Source organism: Simochromis diagramma, unplaced genomic scaffold (genome assembly GCF_900408965.1).
Source record: "Simochromis diagramma unplaced genomic scaffold, fSimDia1.1 OVJJ01000293.1, whole genome shotgun sequence".
NCBI lineage: Eukaryota > Metazoa > Chordata > Actinopteri > Cichliformes > Cichlidae > Simochromis > Simochromis diagramma.
The window spans coordinates 9,858,419-9,878,485 of NW_024386801.1; the positions used below are offsets into that span (position 1 = coordinate 9,858,419).

The following is a 20,067-nucleotide window of genomic DNA, read 5'->3' on the forward strand; positions in this document are numbered from 1 at the left end:
TGGGGAGCATGTTTGACGTAATTTAATAACAAAGCTTGGGTCTAGTGTTTTTGTCTCCCTGTAATTGACTTAGAGACCAATGGAAAAAGCCAGAAAAGCCACGTCCATATTAATTAACCCACAGATGCATCTTAAACCGGGGCTGAATATAAAAATACTCCCGCAAAAACAGGAGGCATCATTCAAACTGTAGATCAGAATCTCCATTTCATATGCAACTCTTGTGGTTTAGCAATCTCCTGATGCTAAACTAACTGAACACTTTGATAGTGTTTCCGCTCAAACAACAATGCATTAGTGCATCTGTCTTACAGATGTTTATAATGATGTATTTAAAACACCATGCACAGATTAAACCATAACACAAATGATGAAGGTAGTGACAGGCTCTTCATAACAATCACTCAGGTTAATGCCAGATGAAACCCAGAGAAATAGATATAATGCATGCGTTCACATAGCCCAAAGACTCTATAAAAGCCCTTAGCTGCAAAGTTCAGTTTAATCTGGGTATTGAAATTATAAACCAGCACACTGTGAGGTTAAACACACACACACACACACACAGAGTAATCGAAATGTCAGATCCATGACAAGTGCACCACCCTTGGTTCATTTCCTCCTCTCACTGTACAAAGAGTTCCTTCGACTCCTCCATTAATCCTGCTCAAGTAGGCTCAGTAATCTCATGAGCTAAATAACAGCAGAGGGACAATGTAGTGTGGGAAGCCAAACAACAGCTTGTGACACTTTCACAAGAGACCAGACTGAACCTGAATGAGCTGAATGACCAGTAAAGATAAAACCAGCATCCCAACTCGTCACATCTGAAACCTAAATACGCGTTCAACCCCAAGGTTTGGTCGAGACGGGGAAAAGAAAAGGCACAAGATTCCAAGGTCACATCAAAGTGACTGCAACATTTACACGCTAGAAGATTAAAGAGCTTTCACACCAAAACCTCTCCTCCTCTTCTGCTCTATCAGGTCATCAAATCCTCTGGGTAGGAGGGTAAAGACATTTTTAAGATTAAAGAACATTGAGAAATGCTCAAATAGGCCAGACGTGTCAGAGGAGCATGGACAATTTGCTCCACAGAACTGAGATGGCATCAGTCACTCTGACAGAGATTCAGACAAATACGACATTTTAACTAAGAAAAGTCACACACTACACCCAAGAAAAGTCCTGTGCTTCAGCTACAGCACAAAACTTGTAAAAACTGAATTTTTTTTAACCGTTTTGAAAAGAAATTTCCTACTGTGCAATGGACCGAAGTACTTCTAGGAGCAAGTCTTCATGAAATGCATCTAAGGGCTTAGTTTCTGCAGCATTATCTAATTTAACTTTAGTTTTCAGCTGTCACCAGTAGAACGTTTGCTGACCAACTATAGCTGTTTTAACCTAAAGTGAAAATGACCCCTAGTTTTAGTTTAAGTGTGAACACAACTAGCCTAAGTATGCACTGATGCATGTGTAGACTGGGACATCTATGTGACAGAGTCAACTAAAAGCATTGTAATACCCATTTTGAATTTTGTAATTTGTCCTCATTTGCCCCTGAAAAATACCATTCATATTTGAAAGATTAAAAGACTACAACTAAACTGAAACCAAACACTGTAAAAATAACAAAAGCAAAAGGGGAAATGAGCAAAAAAATAAAAAATAAACTAGAATTTTTTTTTAAAAAAAAGCAAAAAAATAAAATAGCCCAATAAGATAGAAATTACACCAAATATTTTTTCTACTTACTGACCTTCTAAAAGTAAAATAAAAGAGTTCAGTCAATAAAATTCTAAATAAAGTACAATGATAAATAAGTACAAAAAATAAAATAAAAGAAACACAACAAAACACTATGTAAGAAATTGAATATGTAGAACAAAGAGGCTCTACGAAGACAAAAAAAATGCCTTAATAGATTCAATAAAGCAAGATAACACAATAAAAATGGCTGCATGAAAAACAAGCAGAGCTAATGTCAGATGGAATTAAAGTGGTTGAGTATAACAGAGAGCAGTGGACAGTGTAATAAAGTGACTTGGTGTACACAGAGTGCTAAGTGTTGTGACAGTCCAGGGCTGAAGTAAACTATTAATGAGATAACAGTTGTATAGTTGTGTGGTACAAAGTTCCCGTATATGAATTCCATTTTAAAATCATCTAACCAAGAAGCAGTGGAGGTAGATCGAATCGTCTACTAATCAGTGGGTTAGTGGTTTGATCCCAAGCAACCTCGGAAAAGATAGTGAATCTCAAATTGCTTCCGATGCATCCATCTGAGTTAGAGTGTGTGAGATAGTTAGAAAGCACTTAAAGGCATAGAGCAAAGTGCTGTTTGAATGGCTGCATGTGGCTTTAGTAGATATATACACTCACTGGACACTTTATTAGGTACAACTGACTTAATGCAATTATCTAATCAGCCAATTACATGATAGATCTTCAGTGCATTTAGATATGTAGACTTGACCTGCCATAGGGCTGGGCCATATTATACCGTTCACGGTAATACCGGTACAATGTTAGGCAACGATAAGAAAATGAAATATCGCGATAGAATATGGGTGAAACGCACATGCGCAGTGCCTTTGTTTTCATACGCACATGGCCGAAAAAGCACGGCGGCAACGGAGAATGAGAAGGGGGAAAGAGGATTGTTGAGTGAAACGGATGAACCAGAATTGGTTTTTAAAAATGGTGCAACTTCACTGGTTTGGTGTTTGTCCGTCAGATACACAACAAAGCACATTTTTTTGTAGAAGTTAGCAGGAAGTTAGCTCGCTAGTTTCGCTAGTTACCTAAGCATGATAAAGCATGTTCTGACTGAGAGATTTCTGAAAAAATTCAAACGTACAGCTCTGCTATCACTTCCAACATAAATGAAGACAGGAAACTAAACAGCAGTGACGTTGTTGCAAAGCTCCTCTTTTTAACTTCAGTAGATATTATACATGGCTATGCTCAGGATATGTCAGCCCATTTCTACTGGAAATGCCTTTTGGTTAAACTTTCAGCAAGGAATTTGCATTTGCACTGTTAAATGTTTATATAGCTTTAATGCACATAAAAAACAGCTGCTTGTTTAAGTGAAAATAAATTGATGGGGGTTTTTTTGCGCTAGTAAAGTTGTGGAGTTGAATTTTGTCTCGCAGAAATTATATCGTCAGTTATATCGTTATCGCAAATTTTCAAATATATATCGTGATATATATTTTTGGCCATATCGCCCTGCTCTAACCTGCCATACTTAAAACCACACATTAGAATGTGGAAGAAAGATGAGTTAAGTGGCTCTGAATGCTGCATAGTTATTGGTACCAAACGGACAGGTCTCGGTACTTCAGAAACTGCTGATCTACTGGGTTTACAGTAGAATGGCTGGATTTAAATTGAAATGTAAATATAAATCCTGCAGCAGTTTCTAGCAGGAAAATGCCTTGATGATTCCAGAGGTGAGATGCCAGAATGATCGGACTACCTTCAGCTGACAATAAGTCCACAGTAACATAAATAACCAGTCATTACAACCAGGGTATGCAGAAGAGCATCTCTGAATGTAACACTTGAACCTTTGCAGCAGATAGGATACAGCAGCAGAAGACCACACTGGGTGCCACACCTAAGAGCTGAGAACAGGAAACTGTGGTTAGCACCTAGCTGAATCTATCATATGAAGAACGGAGGCATTTCTGAAAGGAAAAAGGGGGGTCCAACCTGCTACGAGCAAGATGTAAGTAATGACTTGACTGCTGAGTACCAGCCCATTTTGTGGTGGAGGATTGTTTGGCCTGGGATACATGCTAGTTAATCATTGCTAGCTGGCTGAGGTTAGCTGTTATTGTTCTAACAGGCAAAATCATAAAATACAGTTCGCTTTAAAGGGCTGTGATAGATAAATTTAAGAAACTTTCAGCACACTTCACCAAGAGTCTTGATAATCCTTTGCCCTTTTGTCCCACCTCATTCACAAATTGATGGCCCTTCTTCTTGCCTGGTCAGACAGCTGACTACAAGCTAGAAGTAAGTTAGGGGCAGCTACTGCACACAGCCTGCTTTGTGTCTTTTCCTGAGTCCTCATAAAGATCTCAGAATCTTTTATCTGGTACATTGGTTAAATGTCAGTTGAAATCTTCCAAACTTTAGAAAAGCCAAGAGTTACAACCTCAACATGCTCAATTTAAGAATGATGATAGCAACAACGAGGACTCAATGCTGTCACCTGCCCTAAACACAGGTGTTACTAATCATATCAATGAAGGCTCTGTGCCCAAGCTGAACAGAGCCTAATTAATGTCATTAGTAACACCTGAGTTCACCTTTCATACCATGGCTGCTGTGAAATACATGTATTGTGTATCTCTAGATAAATGTGTGGGGTGTGCATCAGTGTGTTGTTCCAACTTTGACCTCAGAGCAGAATCATGTCTCTGGTTGGTGTGTGGCTTCAATTTGTCATCACTAAATACAGACTTTTTCCAACCACCATCTAGACATGAGCTGTAATAAAAACAGACATTTTACGCAATTCACAAGACGTTGCAATCTTCCTGTAACACTTTGAAAGCAAGCATATCCAGAAATCAGGTCCTGAATCATTTAGGAGTAAAAAGTTACTCAAGCGCTTTCATGTAACAACATTTCTGGTTCTTGTTTTACTGCATCATATCTCTGCCAATAACACAGACAGCCATGCTGTACCTGCAGGATGTTTTTTTTTTTTACCATAATGACTCATTACCGGTACCAATTTTCTGAAAATATAAATAAATAATTAAAAGATAAGGAAAACTTTAAACACAAAGAAGCTTGCAGTGTCTTATCTGTTTGACCAGAATTTTTTTCCGTCCATGTTCTTAAATTGTGTTATGACACAAATTAAGGTTTAAACATTAAGTATGACACATGTTACACATATACAAAGAGAGGGACACCACCTTATACTGATCTTTGTTATGTAAACCCAGCCTCCCTCATGCCAACAGGATTACTGCTAACAGGTAAGTCATGCCATAGTCGCCTCTGAGGTGAAACCTATTTTGATGAGGTACAAAGGCGATTAATGGTCACCAAATCTTTAGCTATCCGTAAGAAAGTACTAACAGAATTAGAAGACAGCCTTCCCCACAGGAAGCAAAGCTTTTACCCACCCAGCTTTTAGTATCAACGTCACCATCACTTGTCAAAGCATTTGCGATAAGCAGGAAGTCTCACTAACTTTCCAAAATCCAGACAGTTGCAAACTTTCAAATGCCTATTAATTATTTTCTAGTTATCCCAGAGAATGTTTAGATGGTTTATTCAAGAGGAAGGAGAATTAAAAAAAAAACAAAAAAAACAAAACAAAAAAAAAAAAAAAATCACTAAAGTCGAAGAACTTAATCAATTTTCTGATCAACTGACTTCAGCTTTCCGTTGAAGCTGGAGGAGAGAAAAAGAGTCAGTTTGTTAGTCAGCTGTACCCAATAATAACCTGTTAACTCTACACAGCCATGACCTAAATAAAAAGCCTCAGCTCAAAGTAGGCTCTCAACTCACATTCAAATGCCATTACATCAGGATCATCCTACTTTAACTTCCGCTTACGTCAAATCATGTCAAATTTGAAACCAACCCTTCGCGCACACTCAGCCGGGATCTGATATAAAAACAGCTGCTTGTGTGTGGAAATGGTTTCACTGACTGACATATGGTTGCTACACAGAAACTGCAGCTTGAGGACACGTTTAATACTATTAGCATTCTGACCCTGAGGATGAGTGGGGAGGTTACTGCAGAACACGGCCAGACCTCCACCCGGCTGACACACCAGCTTTCCAGCAGGACTTTTTCCCCTCAACACCCCATCATGTTAATCTGGACTCTGGCTCAATTTAAGCCCAGACAGGTCGTGGCCTAAATAGGGCCTCGCGAAAGGCTACACATCCTCACGTTAGCACCCTATTGTCTCCTGATACGAGTCTAAAAATTTCCCTCCATGCCACAGGAACACTTCTCCTCCACACCGTGAGCTACATATATAAATCATAATTAGGCAAAATACTGATGTCCATCTCGGCCACTGTATTCAAGTTGGCAAGGCAACTTCTGGCAGCTTCCACAAACCAGCGCCCACTCCTGCATATTATTAATGGATGAATTATAAGTTTGTTAGATGTATTTACACACTAATCAATGTATATGAGTAAAATACTCTTTATATAATATAGGAGAACCACCAAAAAACAAAACAAAACAAAAAAAACCCCAACTAACTGTACCGTAAACCAAAACCCTCAAATATTCAGGCATCTCAAATGTGCTTATTTTCTCTTGTATAAACTAAAACTGGATATCACTGAGTTTGAGGTTGCGGTCAGATACACTCGCTGATATATTGTAAACTAAAAAATTAATCACCACATATAGTTGTCCTGCTTATATTATATATTGTTTTACTATTTTCATACAAACCATTACATGTCTAAGAGGTATAAAAACTATATACTATATGATATATCATCTGTGTCAGACAATCTTTATCCTCTTTTATAATTCAGAGGCTGGCACAGCTGAGCTGCCACTTCCCTTTGGATGACAATACAGAGAAAAATCATTTAAGTAAAACACTGTGCGGCGGGATGGTAAAAGAAAAAGAAAAAGCCTTTTATCGAGTGAGATACAAGACAGAGCTGGAACATTGTAGTCCTGTCATGGAAATAAATGCGTTTTTAATCTAAAAAACAAAAACAAAAAAACCAATCCTCATCTGGACCTCATACATTATATAAAACAGAGTGAGGCCATCATATTAAACCTTTTGGGAAAAAAAAAAAAAAAAGTGTGTTCATACCCTGTGTGTCTCCTTACAGATACATGCTGGACTATGGAAAATACATTTTTAAAAAGGCCTAGCCAGAGATGAAAGAAGCTAAAAATGATTATTTTTAAAAGTTGTATTTCATTTCACCACTGAGGCAAGAGTACATTGGTAGTAATAATAATAATAATAATAATAATAATAATAATAATAATGGATTGCATTTATATAGCGCTTTACAATTCATTTACTCTCACATTCACACACTGGTGGAGGCAAACCAGTTGTAGCCACAGCTGCCCTGGGGCAGACTGATAGAAGCGAGGCTGCCATATCGCACCATCAGCCCCTCTGGTCAACACCAGTAGGCAGTAGGGTGAAGTGTCTTGCCCAAGCACACAACGACCAGGACAGACAGAGCTGGGGACTGAACCGGCAACCTTCCGGTTACAAGATGAGCTTCCCAAACCCCTGAACCACGGTCGCCCTAAGAGTTCACAGACTAATGTCTTTACATGTAGCCCCATTTTGAAGATTTAGAATCAAAAAATTAATGCATCAGAGGGCAAATTTCCAAACCTACAGCCAACACTGATGAGAGGTCCTCCCACATACAGTTGTACTTCATAATCCAGGAGGCTTGTTCTAAGTGTGTCTATAATCTGTATTTTCTTTCACCTCCCAGGTCAATGACAGTATGCTACTTTAGCCTGAAATGCAGTAACTTAATCTTTGAGTCCAATTAACCTTATGTCATTAAACTGTTCCAGGAAGCAGTGAAAGCCCTCATTAACCTAAATGGCACCAGTATTAGCTGGATCTGACCGAGGTGCATTTGTTTTTGTTTCATGTCCTATGGATTTAAATCCACACTCCCAATTAGTTAACCATGCCATTATCAGTATAATGATCAGTAAGGCCTTTTCTGGAAATTGCAGGATAGCAATTTCCAAATATTTGGGTAATGGATGCTTTGAATGCTATTACAACAATAATGATGGTCTTTTTGTGCTGTACGATTACATAAGCAGACTGGGCATGCTTTCAAACATACTACTGATGTGACGCTAGAAGCTCAGAGGACTCGGCCAGACTGCAAAGTCTGTGAACGCAGGGTCAGCAGAGGAGGACAGACACAAAGAGACAGAGGGAGAGAATGACGGGTAGATGGTGTGTAGGAGTTAATGTAACAGAGTGAAGCCCGGTCATACAGTGATCCGTTTGTAATCAGCTTTTAGACGCTGGAGCTGAGACGGTGCAAGACACAGTCTCCACTGTTGAGCAGTGGGCTGCTTGGATCAAGGCAAGGGGCAAAAAGACCAGCGCATATATGGTCTGTGCTGGAGAGCTGCAGCTGCTCTATTGAAGACGAGGAGCACAGAGAGGTTCTGGACTCTCTGACAGCAGCTGGTAACAGCTTCTTCAGCAGGTGGTTTGGCTTAATTATTAGAATAAAGATGCCAGCAGCCCATCTCTCCTTTTTTCCTCGGGAAGATGGGAGAAGCAGGCACATAAAAACACAGCCAAGTGTACAACATCATGTCCGCCACCAAATAAAATGGAGCACTAATTGTGCTGCATCCTGAGGAAAAGGAGAACTGATGTGGAAGATATGATGAGTGAAGTGTTTTGAGGACAAATAAAAGGCAGAAAGCATTTGGGCAATGTCTAAAATCATATTTCTATCCAGACCCTAAACTCTGTCACAGCTCTCTCATTCTTAATTTTAGAGTTAGTACAACGCAATGTGAGGAACTCATCTGTGACCTCATCTTTAGGTGGGATTTCACTACTTACTGAAGGAATTTACTGTAAGTGATAAGAGACTGACTGAACAAACTACTATTTTAGGTCTTATACTAATGTCTCAGATCCGTGTAATTACAGTCTGAGTCAAAATGAAACCTTAGATGGGCGAGGTCATCTTAGACATGTGCAACTAAGAAACAGCATTAACAAACAAAGTCTACTCAAACTTTTAATCTTTCTGCTAGTACTGATTAATCTGTTGTGTATTATTAATAACTGTTTAGTCATTTGGTGTGTGAAATATTACATAAGTGTTACATAACACTAACGACATTTTTTCAAAGCCTCAAACTTGTGTTTCTTGTTTTTAAAACCAAGTCCAAAAACCAAAAGACATTCAACTTATAATGACAAAAAGTCTTTTTTTTTTTTTACTTTCTTTTTAAATTAATTTTAAGTACTTAACACAGAAATCAATCATACAATACACTCTGGACTCTTACTTTGGAGAAGGATATGATCAATCCATCAGCCATTTTGCTGAGTCAGCCTCTGAGGACAACGGCCAAAATTTCACCTTAGCCAGCAGATATCTGGGCCAAGAAGTGTTCATGGTCATTGTTAATGAATGGAGAAGCTAAATTGCTAATAGCAAATGGTTAAAGGAGTGCAACTTGTTCAGGTTAAAATTATACAATCCCTATTTTGCTCCAAGGGAGAGCAACAGGAAACCAAAGCCTGTTCAAACATGATCAGAAACAGACACCGAAGCTAAATCAAAATCTTGTCCCTTTCAGATTATGCTTCTATGCAGATATTAATACAGATTAATGTCAATCAAACTGCAGTGTCACAGAAAGCCTTCTGATTCAACACCTATTGAAAGGAGCATAACACAGTGGGACTGGAGAAATAAATAAAGGCTGACCGAGTCCAACAGTCACTTATGATTACTGCCTACTTATTGATCAGAGTCCATTTAATTAGGCACTGTTATCCTTCAGTCTCTGCCATCACTGATATGGGGATTAAGTGCTGAACATGCTTCTGTGTAATCCTAGGAGCCCACAGAGCAACCACTTACGCACCACTCAATCAATGAGGTTTGGGATTTGTGGTAAAGCCATGTGAATCCATGTAAGACCTTGTCCAAGGAGAGGGCTTGCTATAAAGTTCTTAAAAAGGACAGGTACAGGTATGGAAAGTCAAAGGTGTATCTGTGTGTGATTTTTGTTTTTAAGATCAGACTAGTGGCTGTATCCATCACTGCATCAGGATAGGAAAAATTCCACCCCCCCAAAAAAAACACAGAAGCCTAACAACCGGACGTTTCTGTGGCAACAGTCTGTTGATGCCGCTGTGTTTATGATCTGTCTCATCCCACCTCTTATCCCAGTGCTCCTCCCTCAATGGATGACAAAAAAAATCCCCTTTTTAATCAGCAGTGACGGTGCCTGACCCAGATTGCCTCTAGAAGACTGCCTGGCAGCAGAGTTGGCAGGAATTCGTGATGAAGAGGAAAAGGTGTCACAAGCATATTCAGACCAAAACAGTGGCTGTGAATACAGCAGGGTGCCAAAAATACAATAGAGATAATAATGAAAAAATTAATAATAAGATTAGATGGGTTGCAGCCAGGAGCTTCAGTGTACGACTGTGTAGGTTTCAGTGACAGAGGTTAAGGCTTTCATATCATGCCATCCTGTGATGATCCATATCATCTGACCTATTTTTTAAAGGCCAAATGTACACTTTTTTTCACTCCTTGATGGTGCAATTGCAGACTGTAAAAGGTCTTTCACCATCAGCGGAACTATAAAAAAAAATAAAAAAAACAGTCACAAATTGGTCAAACTCTGCAGATGTGTATTGCATGACTGATAGTGTCGGGAACAAGCAGCTAGAAGGACGAACCTATTGTCTCAACCGTTTGTTCAGTTTTGTATGACAATCTGACTTGAAACCTTAATCTTAAAGGTTAAGGATGGGACTCATGTTAGCATGGTAGAGTTGCTCTGAAGGTGCACAGGACTGTAAAGGAGCCTTGTCAATATAGTAACTGTCTATTGAATGCTCATTAACTGGCTAATTGTTTCTTCTCTCACTATTCTCACACTATTTTTCACACATTTTAAGGCGTTTATCCTTTGTTTTTGTTTTTTTTATTTGATTCCTTTTAAACTTTGTAAATGTAATTAAATTACAACAATTTAGTTGTTAACAAGTGAAACTGTTTATCTTTACATCTAATCGGCCCAGCCAAATATAAAGTGGAATAATCACAGCATGAGTGCAATATTAAATACAAAAACAACAAATTGACAGGGAGGTGATTCACTTTAGATGACGAGTGCTCCTACTACACAGCAGAAATCTGGAATTTTACAAATCACCCCTTGTGCTAAATTCACACCAGTGTGAGGTTAATGAAACATTATGAGATAATTTTTCAAACTGGCCTCATTTGATTCCTCTAGATAAACAAACTCTTTAATTGGCTCTCATTGTCTGCAAACAGCAGCTTGTGCAAAATCTAACTATAAACTGATCAGTATGTCTTGTCTTATCGCTGCACGGGACTGAGAAATTACCTCATTAGAGGCAGGAATGGCGGAAGACTTGCATCAAACAACTCCTTTTACACAAATTTAATGAACCTTTCACTCAGGGCAAGTTGCTAATCAATTATAGTGATTTCCCCATTTACCAAAACTGGAGCACTGTTAAGGGTGCAGACTCCCACTGCTCTGCACTATGTCTCCTTGCTTCCTCTCTGACTCTTACTTGACGTGCTACTCAGAGTATTCAGGGATAATTAGTGATTAGCTCTAGGACCGCATGTTGTTGACCGGTTGGATACAAGATAATCTCGTGTTCATTGCCCTCTATAGCCTCTAGAACCAGAGTAGAAGTAACTGAGCAGGGAGTACACTGTATCAGGGCCTGCAACTCAATGCACTGTAAACTCCTCTATGCCAATCAGCCTGTAGAGCAGCAGACGGTTGCATGCTGTCACATATGGCGGACAGATAGTGTTCATTACAGTGATGCAGGGAAGCAGCGGCTCATTGATGAAAGGTTACTGCAACCCTATTTATCATCTTGAGATAAACCAAACTTCTGTTGCTAGGCAAACTTTGCATGCAGCTTATACCATGGATGGAAAAACCCATTTAGGATCTAATCCTTCAAGATGACATTACCATGCGCCGACTTTAAGTAGCTTATATAAACGCCATACCACAGCAGTGGTTTGGATTCAAAGCATTTTAGGAGGAATGTTGACAAGTTTCTCGAGGATCCCTCCGAGACCGTTGTCACTGCAACCACTCAACAATTTTCTTAACAAACCTGAAGCTAAATTTATCTCTGAGGGGCTAAAGTAAACAAAAATGGTAAAATATGTAGGTTTGAATAAATTAGCACTACATTTTGCCCTAGATAATAATGAGGGCTGAAGATAAAATACAAAAAAGTGATTGGAAGAAAAGTACAAAGACAGGAAACACATTTTTAAAGACTTTCCAGGTAGAAGTCTCTTTGGTATGATGTGGCTGTGAAAGTTTACCACAGCTCTTTGTCAAAAGGAGACAGAAACACCTCTCTGTGTGAAAGGAAGTTGTACACAAACAACAAGTGGAAAGTAAGACAGGTGACAGCCACACAGACCACCACAGTTTAGCGGCATAGAATAAGATAGAATTGATCTTGTAAAGGAAAGTTTGTATGTAGGCCGTAAGAAACCCCCACCCCAAAACTTATAATCACTACAGTAATGCGTAAACACTTTCTATACAGGTGCAAGGAAGCTTTCCTGCAGGGAAAGAAGGATGTTGGTTGCAGCCATATAATCTGTGGTGCTAGCACTGCCAATTAACCACACTCAGCAAACTGATCTATTACTGTGTCTGTGATTATACATGCAATATTTAACCATATATGTTCAACTGAACTCCATTTTGACTATTTGTAACTTTTAGACTTGTAGATTTGTTCCGACTTTCTTCCCTCCCATTTACCCAATTAGGAAATTAGTCACCAGGAACTTCCCTAACCAACGCTTAGACTGAGAACAAATTTGTGCTTATAACTGTGTGAATCACAGACTGTGATGTTTGTTAGCAGATTAAATCACAGAGACCACAGATTGCTAGCTAACAAACTGCTTTTCCTAATAGTGTTTTCATTGTGTTTTCAGTGATGACTGTGGCCAATAGGGCATATACAAATGTTCTCTCACTATTCAGACAGACAAAGACATTTGAACTGCAAAGACAATGAGCACTGTGAATGATATAAATAATTTTAACCTACAAATTTATTCCTGAATGTGCCATATTAGTTGTCTAGCTCCAGAAATGATTGAAGTTTGATTCATTATCCTAAAATAACTACATCTTTTTTTTTTAAATCCATTTCATACTTCCACTCAACCCTTGTGTGTACTATACTGCAGGCAACGCATGCTTTACATTACGATGACGTAATCAGAGGCTGTTTAAAACGTCTGACACCTAAACAGACAGCTGTGTGAAGTCAGTAAGACACACAACATCAGCTCTAGAGGCTTCTGTGTGACTGTCCTGGACACTGTATTTATGCAGTTGGGGGTCCTGTGGGAAGAGCCAAAATTAGAAGTGAATAATGAAAGGTCATGGAGAAGTGGGAATAGAGATCCTGTTGACGCAATCTGTCCAATCATATTTATTTCCTTTGGCCAGCGACCAGTGGCTACATCTAGACTGGAAAACAAACCAAGACAACAGCATCCAATAAAATACCTGATGATGCTCGACTCTGCGGTGGCAACGTGATTCAAACTGACTTCTTCAGAACACTAAGGTACTTTCTTTTAAGTAGAACATGTAGCCTACCACTTACCAATGGAGGCTTAGCAAAATAAAATCTATTAACAATGACAGAAAACATATTATAATCAGAAAGAGACCAAAAAGCTCTCTGAAGAGTCACAACAGACCAGCCTTTAGTGTGTTTTACAGTTGTTGTTAAAAGAGTAGAGACACATGTCTGCTGCAGTGTACACAGTAAAAGTAGGAAGGCAGAGCCTCTCGAGGAGTTGTTTTTCATAGGCCTGTGTGGTATGCGTGAGCGTCCCGGCCCAGTCAGACCCACCTCATTGCTGGCTGGTTGGCATTCCTGCCTAACTCTGTAATTATGACTCCTCTCCAGGCCTCTATGCTACACTCTCCCTGAACCACTGTACTGAACATGGCGCGAGACCTGCCCTCTTCAAAGGTATGTGCTCGTCACCTCGCCATTTAGTTCAGACTCTAATCTTAACAATAACTCATCACTGGGTGGAAATATGCTTTGACAACAGTGACGGGTAACAGCTGTGCTGAGATAAAAACACCATCACTTACAGATTAGGATCATTAATTGTGCCAATATTTTTCAAACCGGTGCTGAGTTTAAAATGATATGATAGTGAAATAAACAATACGTAAAAACATATTTCTTCTGCTTTAAATCCTGACTATTTGTTAACACTTGCAAGTGTGAACGTGTCCAAGTCTTAATGTATCATCATTCTGCTGAAAATGAGACAGCAGTGGTTGCAGTGTAGGGAGCTAAAGTGAACTATGAAACTGAAGCTAAAGACATTGGCCACAGAACCTGTTTAAAATTAATTAATGTGCAGTAAATAACCAAACACAGTGGAAGAACAACAAAGACTTATGAAACACAACTTGGTGTGTTTCTCAACATTGTTATTACTGAAGTAAACTGAATGAATAATCCAAAAATGTAACAAAATATGAAAGGAAATTCAGACAATATACACCATTCATGGAGCTGGGGGCACATGACAAGCCTGCAGCAGAAGGATTAGGACGATCAGCTGAGCACGACTCAATACCACATTGTTCCTCGCTGCTCACCGCTTGTTTTTCCTCCAGCTCTCCTAGCAGCTTATCAGAGGAAGGCAGGACCAAATCTCTCCCCCCCTGTGCCTACCAACTTCAATCACTCACAGTCCACTTCCCACTATAAACCGATTACAAGCATCGACACTGTGGTGCGAAAATGTCAAAGCCTTTTGTGATACTCTGAGCTCTGTTTGAAATCATAGAGATCCTGACAATGTGCTTTTTAAAAAACAAAAAACAAAAAACATGTTGAAATAAACACAATGACTGGCAATCAAGAACATCAGCTTTGGCCATGAGATTACAAAGCACACTGCTGGCTTTGTCCACAGGTCACATCTGTATTGGAGTGACACACAGCACGCTGCTGTGCAAATGTATCAGGAAGGGTGTGTACCAGCCTGAACTCATCCTACATTCAGGCTCTCATTGTCTCTGCTGCACACTGATAACAAACATTGCCTGCTATTCAGACACATCTCATGCACTCTATCAAAGGTTGATGTTTCAATCTGGATAACAAATTACAGGCCCAGTCAAAACATAGAGACAGACTGATTGGGATTTTTGCCTGTGGCTTACATGTAAAGGGAAAGATTAATCATGTATAACTTACAAATTGTAAGGCCTCAGATTTAGTTGCTCTCTAATCTCTAAACAGATACTGTGAATTCACACTTTTGCACAGAAAGCACTCTGAATTCACCTTAAACCTAGCCACATCAGCAGCATCCTGGATTTGAGAGAGGAGCGCAAACACAGCAGACCGACACATTTCACCCATTTCTGGCCTCTTAACCACTTAAACCACTGCAATGGAGATTAAACAGCTCCAAGATGTGCTCACCTGGCACTCGCATGAACAGGCCTGCGCTGGGAACAAAGGGAGATGGTGTGCAGCAGAAGTGCACATGCATAATATGTTGACTTAAGCTATGTAAACATTAGACCTGATGGCGATGAACAAACACACGAGGTTACATTTCCTCGGGAAATCAATGTGTTGCTCAAAAAGAGCAAAACGTTTCTTCCTTTGATGACACCCTAAGAATTTTTAATATGGCTCACCTATATAGAGTGAGGAGTCTTTCTTCTTTACGTGATCATCGATATAGGAGACCCCCAGGGGCTGCACTGGCGTGGCTCCAATCCCCAGCAGGACCTGGGCTCCGATCAGCAGCAGGTACATCATGTTGGTGTTGGCCTTGTTGTCGCATACATTTTTCTCCGCTTGCTGAGCCTCTGAACTGCTACTATTGGAGCAAAAATCCCGACCCTCATTAGTCCTCCACACTTCCCCTATCTCATACTGATTTGTTAGAAACTCGGGTAAAGCTGAGAGCAGAGCGCCGAGTGCCATGACGATGCCACCGCAGCCGATCAGACGGGGCCGGTGTGCTTTAGCCCCAAAATAGCTGACAAACAGGATAAGTGCCAGGTTGCCTATCTCAAAGCTGCTGGCTATCACTCCGACGTCAGCACTCTGTAGGTTGAACCGCCGCTCCAGGGTGGTCAGCACACTCACCTAAAAACAAGAGGACAAAAAAAAAGGAACAAATAAGTAAATTGTGGGGCCATGCGAATAATGTGGAATGAACAAAAAAAATGTCGAATACATATCTGGATTTTAAAACAAGAGCCATTGAGGAAGCATGACAATTCAAACATAAAAACACACATTAACTATTAGTGGATCTAAATAGGGCCTGTGCTTGATTCTTTCAAGCACTGCTATAAATCACGTGTTTCCATCATCATCAGTCACATTGCTTTAAAGTGTGCCTTTCTACTGGAACATCCTGAATAACGAGCTGTTCAGATGTTCCACGCCGTGGCTCCTCCCAGGCAACAGGCCTCTGTTTCTGATTAGCTGGGCACAGCAACATTTACTTTCATTGCTTCTCTTGTTCACCAGCTGTCATCCAGAGCAAGAGTTAGAGCTTACCAGTAACTTCTAAACAAAGCAAACACAACAGAAAGGTTGTATAGGATAGTTTTTTGGCAACCCTGTTTGTCAGATACGATTCAGAGGTCAGGGAATAAATACTGTGAGGCCACATTTATAGTCAGGATATACAGAAAGGGACAAATAACACTTTAAATTTAGTTAGATGTGTGCATGCCATGATTTCTCAGTAAAGACGGATCTGTGGGAACAGTCTCTCTGAGCAATGTGAACCACAGTGGCACATTTTAGAGAGTATAAAATGCTATTTATATATTTGGCTCAAACTGTCCTTTAAAGGGCACAACTACTTCCCTTTTCCCAACTGCCACTATGAAGGAGTTTTGATTGAGCTACTAAAAAAAAGAAAGAAAAGATCCTACTAACACAAACATCCCCTGAAAAGAGGGCCCCACCAGTCAACTTGTGGTTTCTGCTGCTGGAGCATTTTACACATTTCTTTTCCAATTATGGTGATTTAATGTACACAGTTGATTTAGGTTTATAAGCAGTTTTAATGCAGACATAATCTTTGTGGCTCCAAGAGGCTCTGTGCTTAAGGCTTAAATGTGGAAAACTGCTCTTTTCGTCCATCATGCAAACACACTTGAATGTTTCCTTACCTTGATGCTGTACATTTTAAGTGTTTGGTTTGCAGGAGGAATCACAGTGAAGCATCAGCTTTATATTTTTAAACAGTAGAACATAGAATATATTTTCAGCTTTTCTTGTATTTAGTACCTTCACTTCCTCCACAGCTGTCCTTTCAGTGACAGCTCAACACACTGTGTTGTCCTAAAATTGAACTGCAATCTGTATCTGTGGGTTTACTGGGTGCATTATCTTTACTTTATTTACCTGTGCACAATACTTACTACACAACAGGTGCGTAGACTGTCACTTCCAACAAAAAAAACAATGCTATACAGTCTATCTGTTTTGCCATTTGGGTTTAAAATAAGCTGTCTTCTGTGACTTTTAGAAGTTAGATGTGACAGCAGGTCATTTTTGCACTTCTCTGAACACAACTGCAGTGACTCTTTCACTACTTATCAAAGTGCGGAGAAGATGATTGTTGGGAGCGGCTCATGCCGGAGTCCTTCAGTGAAGTTTGTTGGATTGAAAACTTCAGAATGAGTCATGACGTTTCTGCCCCTTGGGTGGCTCTTTCTCGGGAATGCAAACACACTAGATGGGCTGCATTTATGCCTGGCTGGCTCTGCCCAGCTGGGATCTAAGCTCAATCCTGTTTTACCCAGCTGTTAGAAACAATAGTGAGCCCCAACAACCTGTTAACATAACAGCTGCAGCTCTACACAGACATTAACATTGAAACAGAGGGAATAAAGCCACCACATCATCTCATCCCATTATCGAGAGCCTGCAGTCAGCACCTGTGACTGACAGTTTGAGCAGTGGAAACCCTCTGGATGAGTCATACTCTGGTCTGCAGGTTCAACACGTTTCTGACTTCAACAGCCAGCTTTCCATCACTGTTTTTTCACTTACAAGCATAAAATACACAGGAAAAACTGAGAGGAATGCTTAATGGTCAGTGGTCAAAGCCACATTTTCTCCGCATCACAACTCAGACTGTGGAAATGTTTAATCTGTCTCACAGCAACAAAACAAACCTCGTCGTGCTGACAACCCATCAAATATGAGAAGAGCAAACCTTATGTGAGCATGAGGAGACAACTTTTCTCAGGATGTACTGACCAGGCATTTAATTATCAACATGCAGAAGAAAGCTGCTCACTGCTGACAGTCACTTCTGCACATTGAGGTTTAGCATTGATGTAAATGTGCAGAAATGGTGCTATTTGTGATGGGAGAGCAACTGTTTATAACTAAGCTTCTGCTATTAGAATGGAATCCACTCTGTTTTATGAGGTGTGGCTTACAGCAGGTTGAAGGTTATCTAAAGGTATTCGAACAGGACTGCATAGGTTATTTTTGAAGAGCTCTGTTAGTGGCATCCAAAAGAAGCTGCCTCCACAGTTTAGGCCATGGGCAAAGAGATGAACTTTTAGTTAGTACTTTCTCTTTTTAAATAACTCGTATAGCATAGTTTGAACACTTCTTTAGAAATGTACTGCAGTTTTCAAATTAACATTTGTGTTTGAACACACTTGGTGTGACAGGCCTGCAGCGCCAAGACAAACACTGTTGAGGTTCAGTTGTTGCACTTTGTAGCTCAAAGCTTTCAAGTGTCAGATTTGGTGGTTTTGTGAGAATGGATAACATAGGCAATAGATTTTGAACTCTTGGGCCCTGCATACAAAAACTGACCAATGCTTTCTATTTATAGATTTACATATAACACCACACCCTAAGTTTAAAATTTTAATCAGGCATCACTATTTAAGGGATGTTTGAATATATTCATCATGCATGTGATCTATTGATATCAAAAGGCAGCAACAAAATACCTTTTTAACCACGGCAAAATAGAGCAGCTTAAATGGCCATACTTCAGATGAGTTGCTGTTTGTTTACCTATTGAAAGCCCATATCCTGAGTGCACATACATTATGTTAAAAAGCTTTGGCGTGATTGTAAGCCAGGACTTTAGTTTCCTGTAATACTGTGATTCAAACTCTGTGTCCACCAAACTGAAATGATTAGTCAATTAATCCGGAGAATCAAAAAATTTAATTCATTTTTCAGCTATTTTAGCAATTAATAAATCAGTTCTGTCATTTTACCAAGCAGAAGGAATGGAAATATTCTGGTTTTAGCCTTTTATATGTCTTTATAATATCTCATCACAAACTGAATATCTTTGGGTCTGTACTATTAGTCTAGTATTGTAACATACCTAGTAATGACAGGAAAAAAAAGAAAAAAGTTATAGCCCTAATGTGCATTAGACCATTGAACTCAACTGCCTAGAACAATCTTTCATTATTTGCTTCAGACTCAAAGCCGTTAATTCCCTCTGTTCACTTGCACAACTAAAAAGAGCAGGCCTAATAAATCACGGACTGCAGACGTACATGTGTGCTCTCATGTGTTTGTGCAGGTTAACCGTTCCCCTGTAGTCGAGCTGCTAAATCAGGAGGCACAGCGTGCTGTTACTGTAAGTGTCTTGTGCTGTAAGCAGCTCACAGAAATCAGAGGGGGTCGTGATAGTTAAATTTTGCCCCTTTGCTGCCAGCAAACACTCCTAAGCACCTTCATCCAATCAGACACCGCATTAGCTCATGCAGGTCGACACCAGCTCATTAGACTGTCACTAAGCCAGGTACCTCAGTCCTGGCTGAGTAAATGATATTCCATGTAAATCAGCTCGGTGGGTTTTACAAACAAAAACAGGCCCAAAAGCTTGGCACGTTTGACTAAGTGAATGATTCCAAACCTCACCTGCAGGTCTATCTTTCCTTTCCTGTTTAAACAGGTGTCCAGTGCCAATAAACTACAAAAAAACTGCAACTGCCTGTTTAATCTGAAATAAACAGTGAAAAAAAAGACCCCCCTCCTCCCCGTAAGCGACTCCCGAGTGGCACCACTGTGCTCTGTTGTTGCTGGGCCACAGGATGCTTGATGCTCAGCAGGTTCAGTAAGAGTTAAGATAAGATGTTCCACTCCAAATATGGACAAGATATTTAGGGTTTTACTCTAATAATTGAACAAGCAAGCTGAGAAATCAGTGTGATTCTTGGAGAATAAACACTGCT

At 39.8% G+C, this 20,067-nt stretch overlaps 1 protein-coding gene across 4 annotated transcripts in view; it reads right to left on the reverse strand.

The window, feature by feature from the left end:
• The window catches only part of slco3a1 (solute carrier organic anion transporter family, member 3A1), a 39,028-nt gene that overhangs the window by 12,939 nt on the left and 6,022 nt on the right, over positions 1-20,067 (reverse strand). For all 4 annotated transcript variants that reach the window (XM_040025668.1, XM_040025667.1, XM_040025670.1 and 1 more), the window contains one exon: positions 15,511-15,967. In XM_040025668.1, coding sequence (XP_039881602.1) covers positions 15,511-15,967 — 457 coding nt within the window. The remainder of the gene's footprint in view (positions 1-15,510; positions 15,968-20,067) is intronic.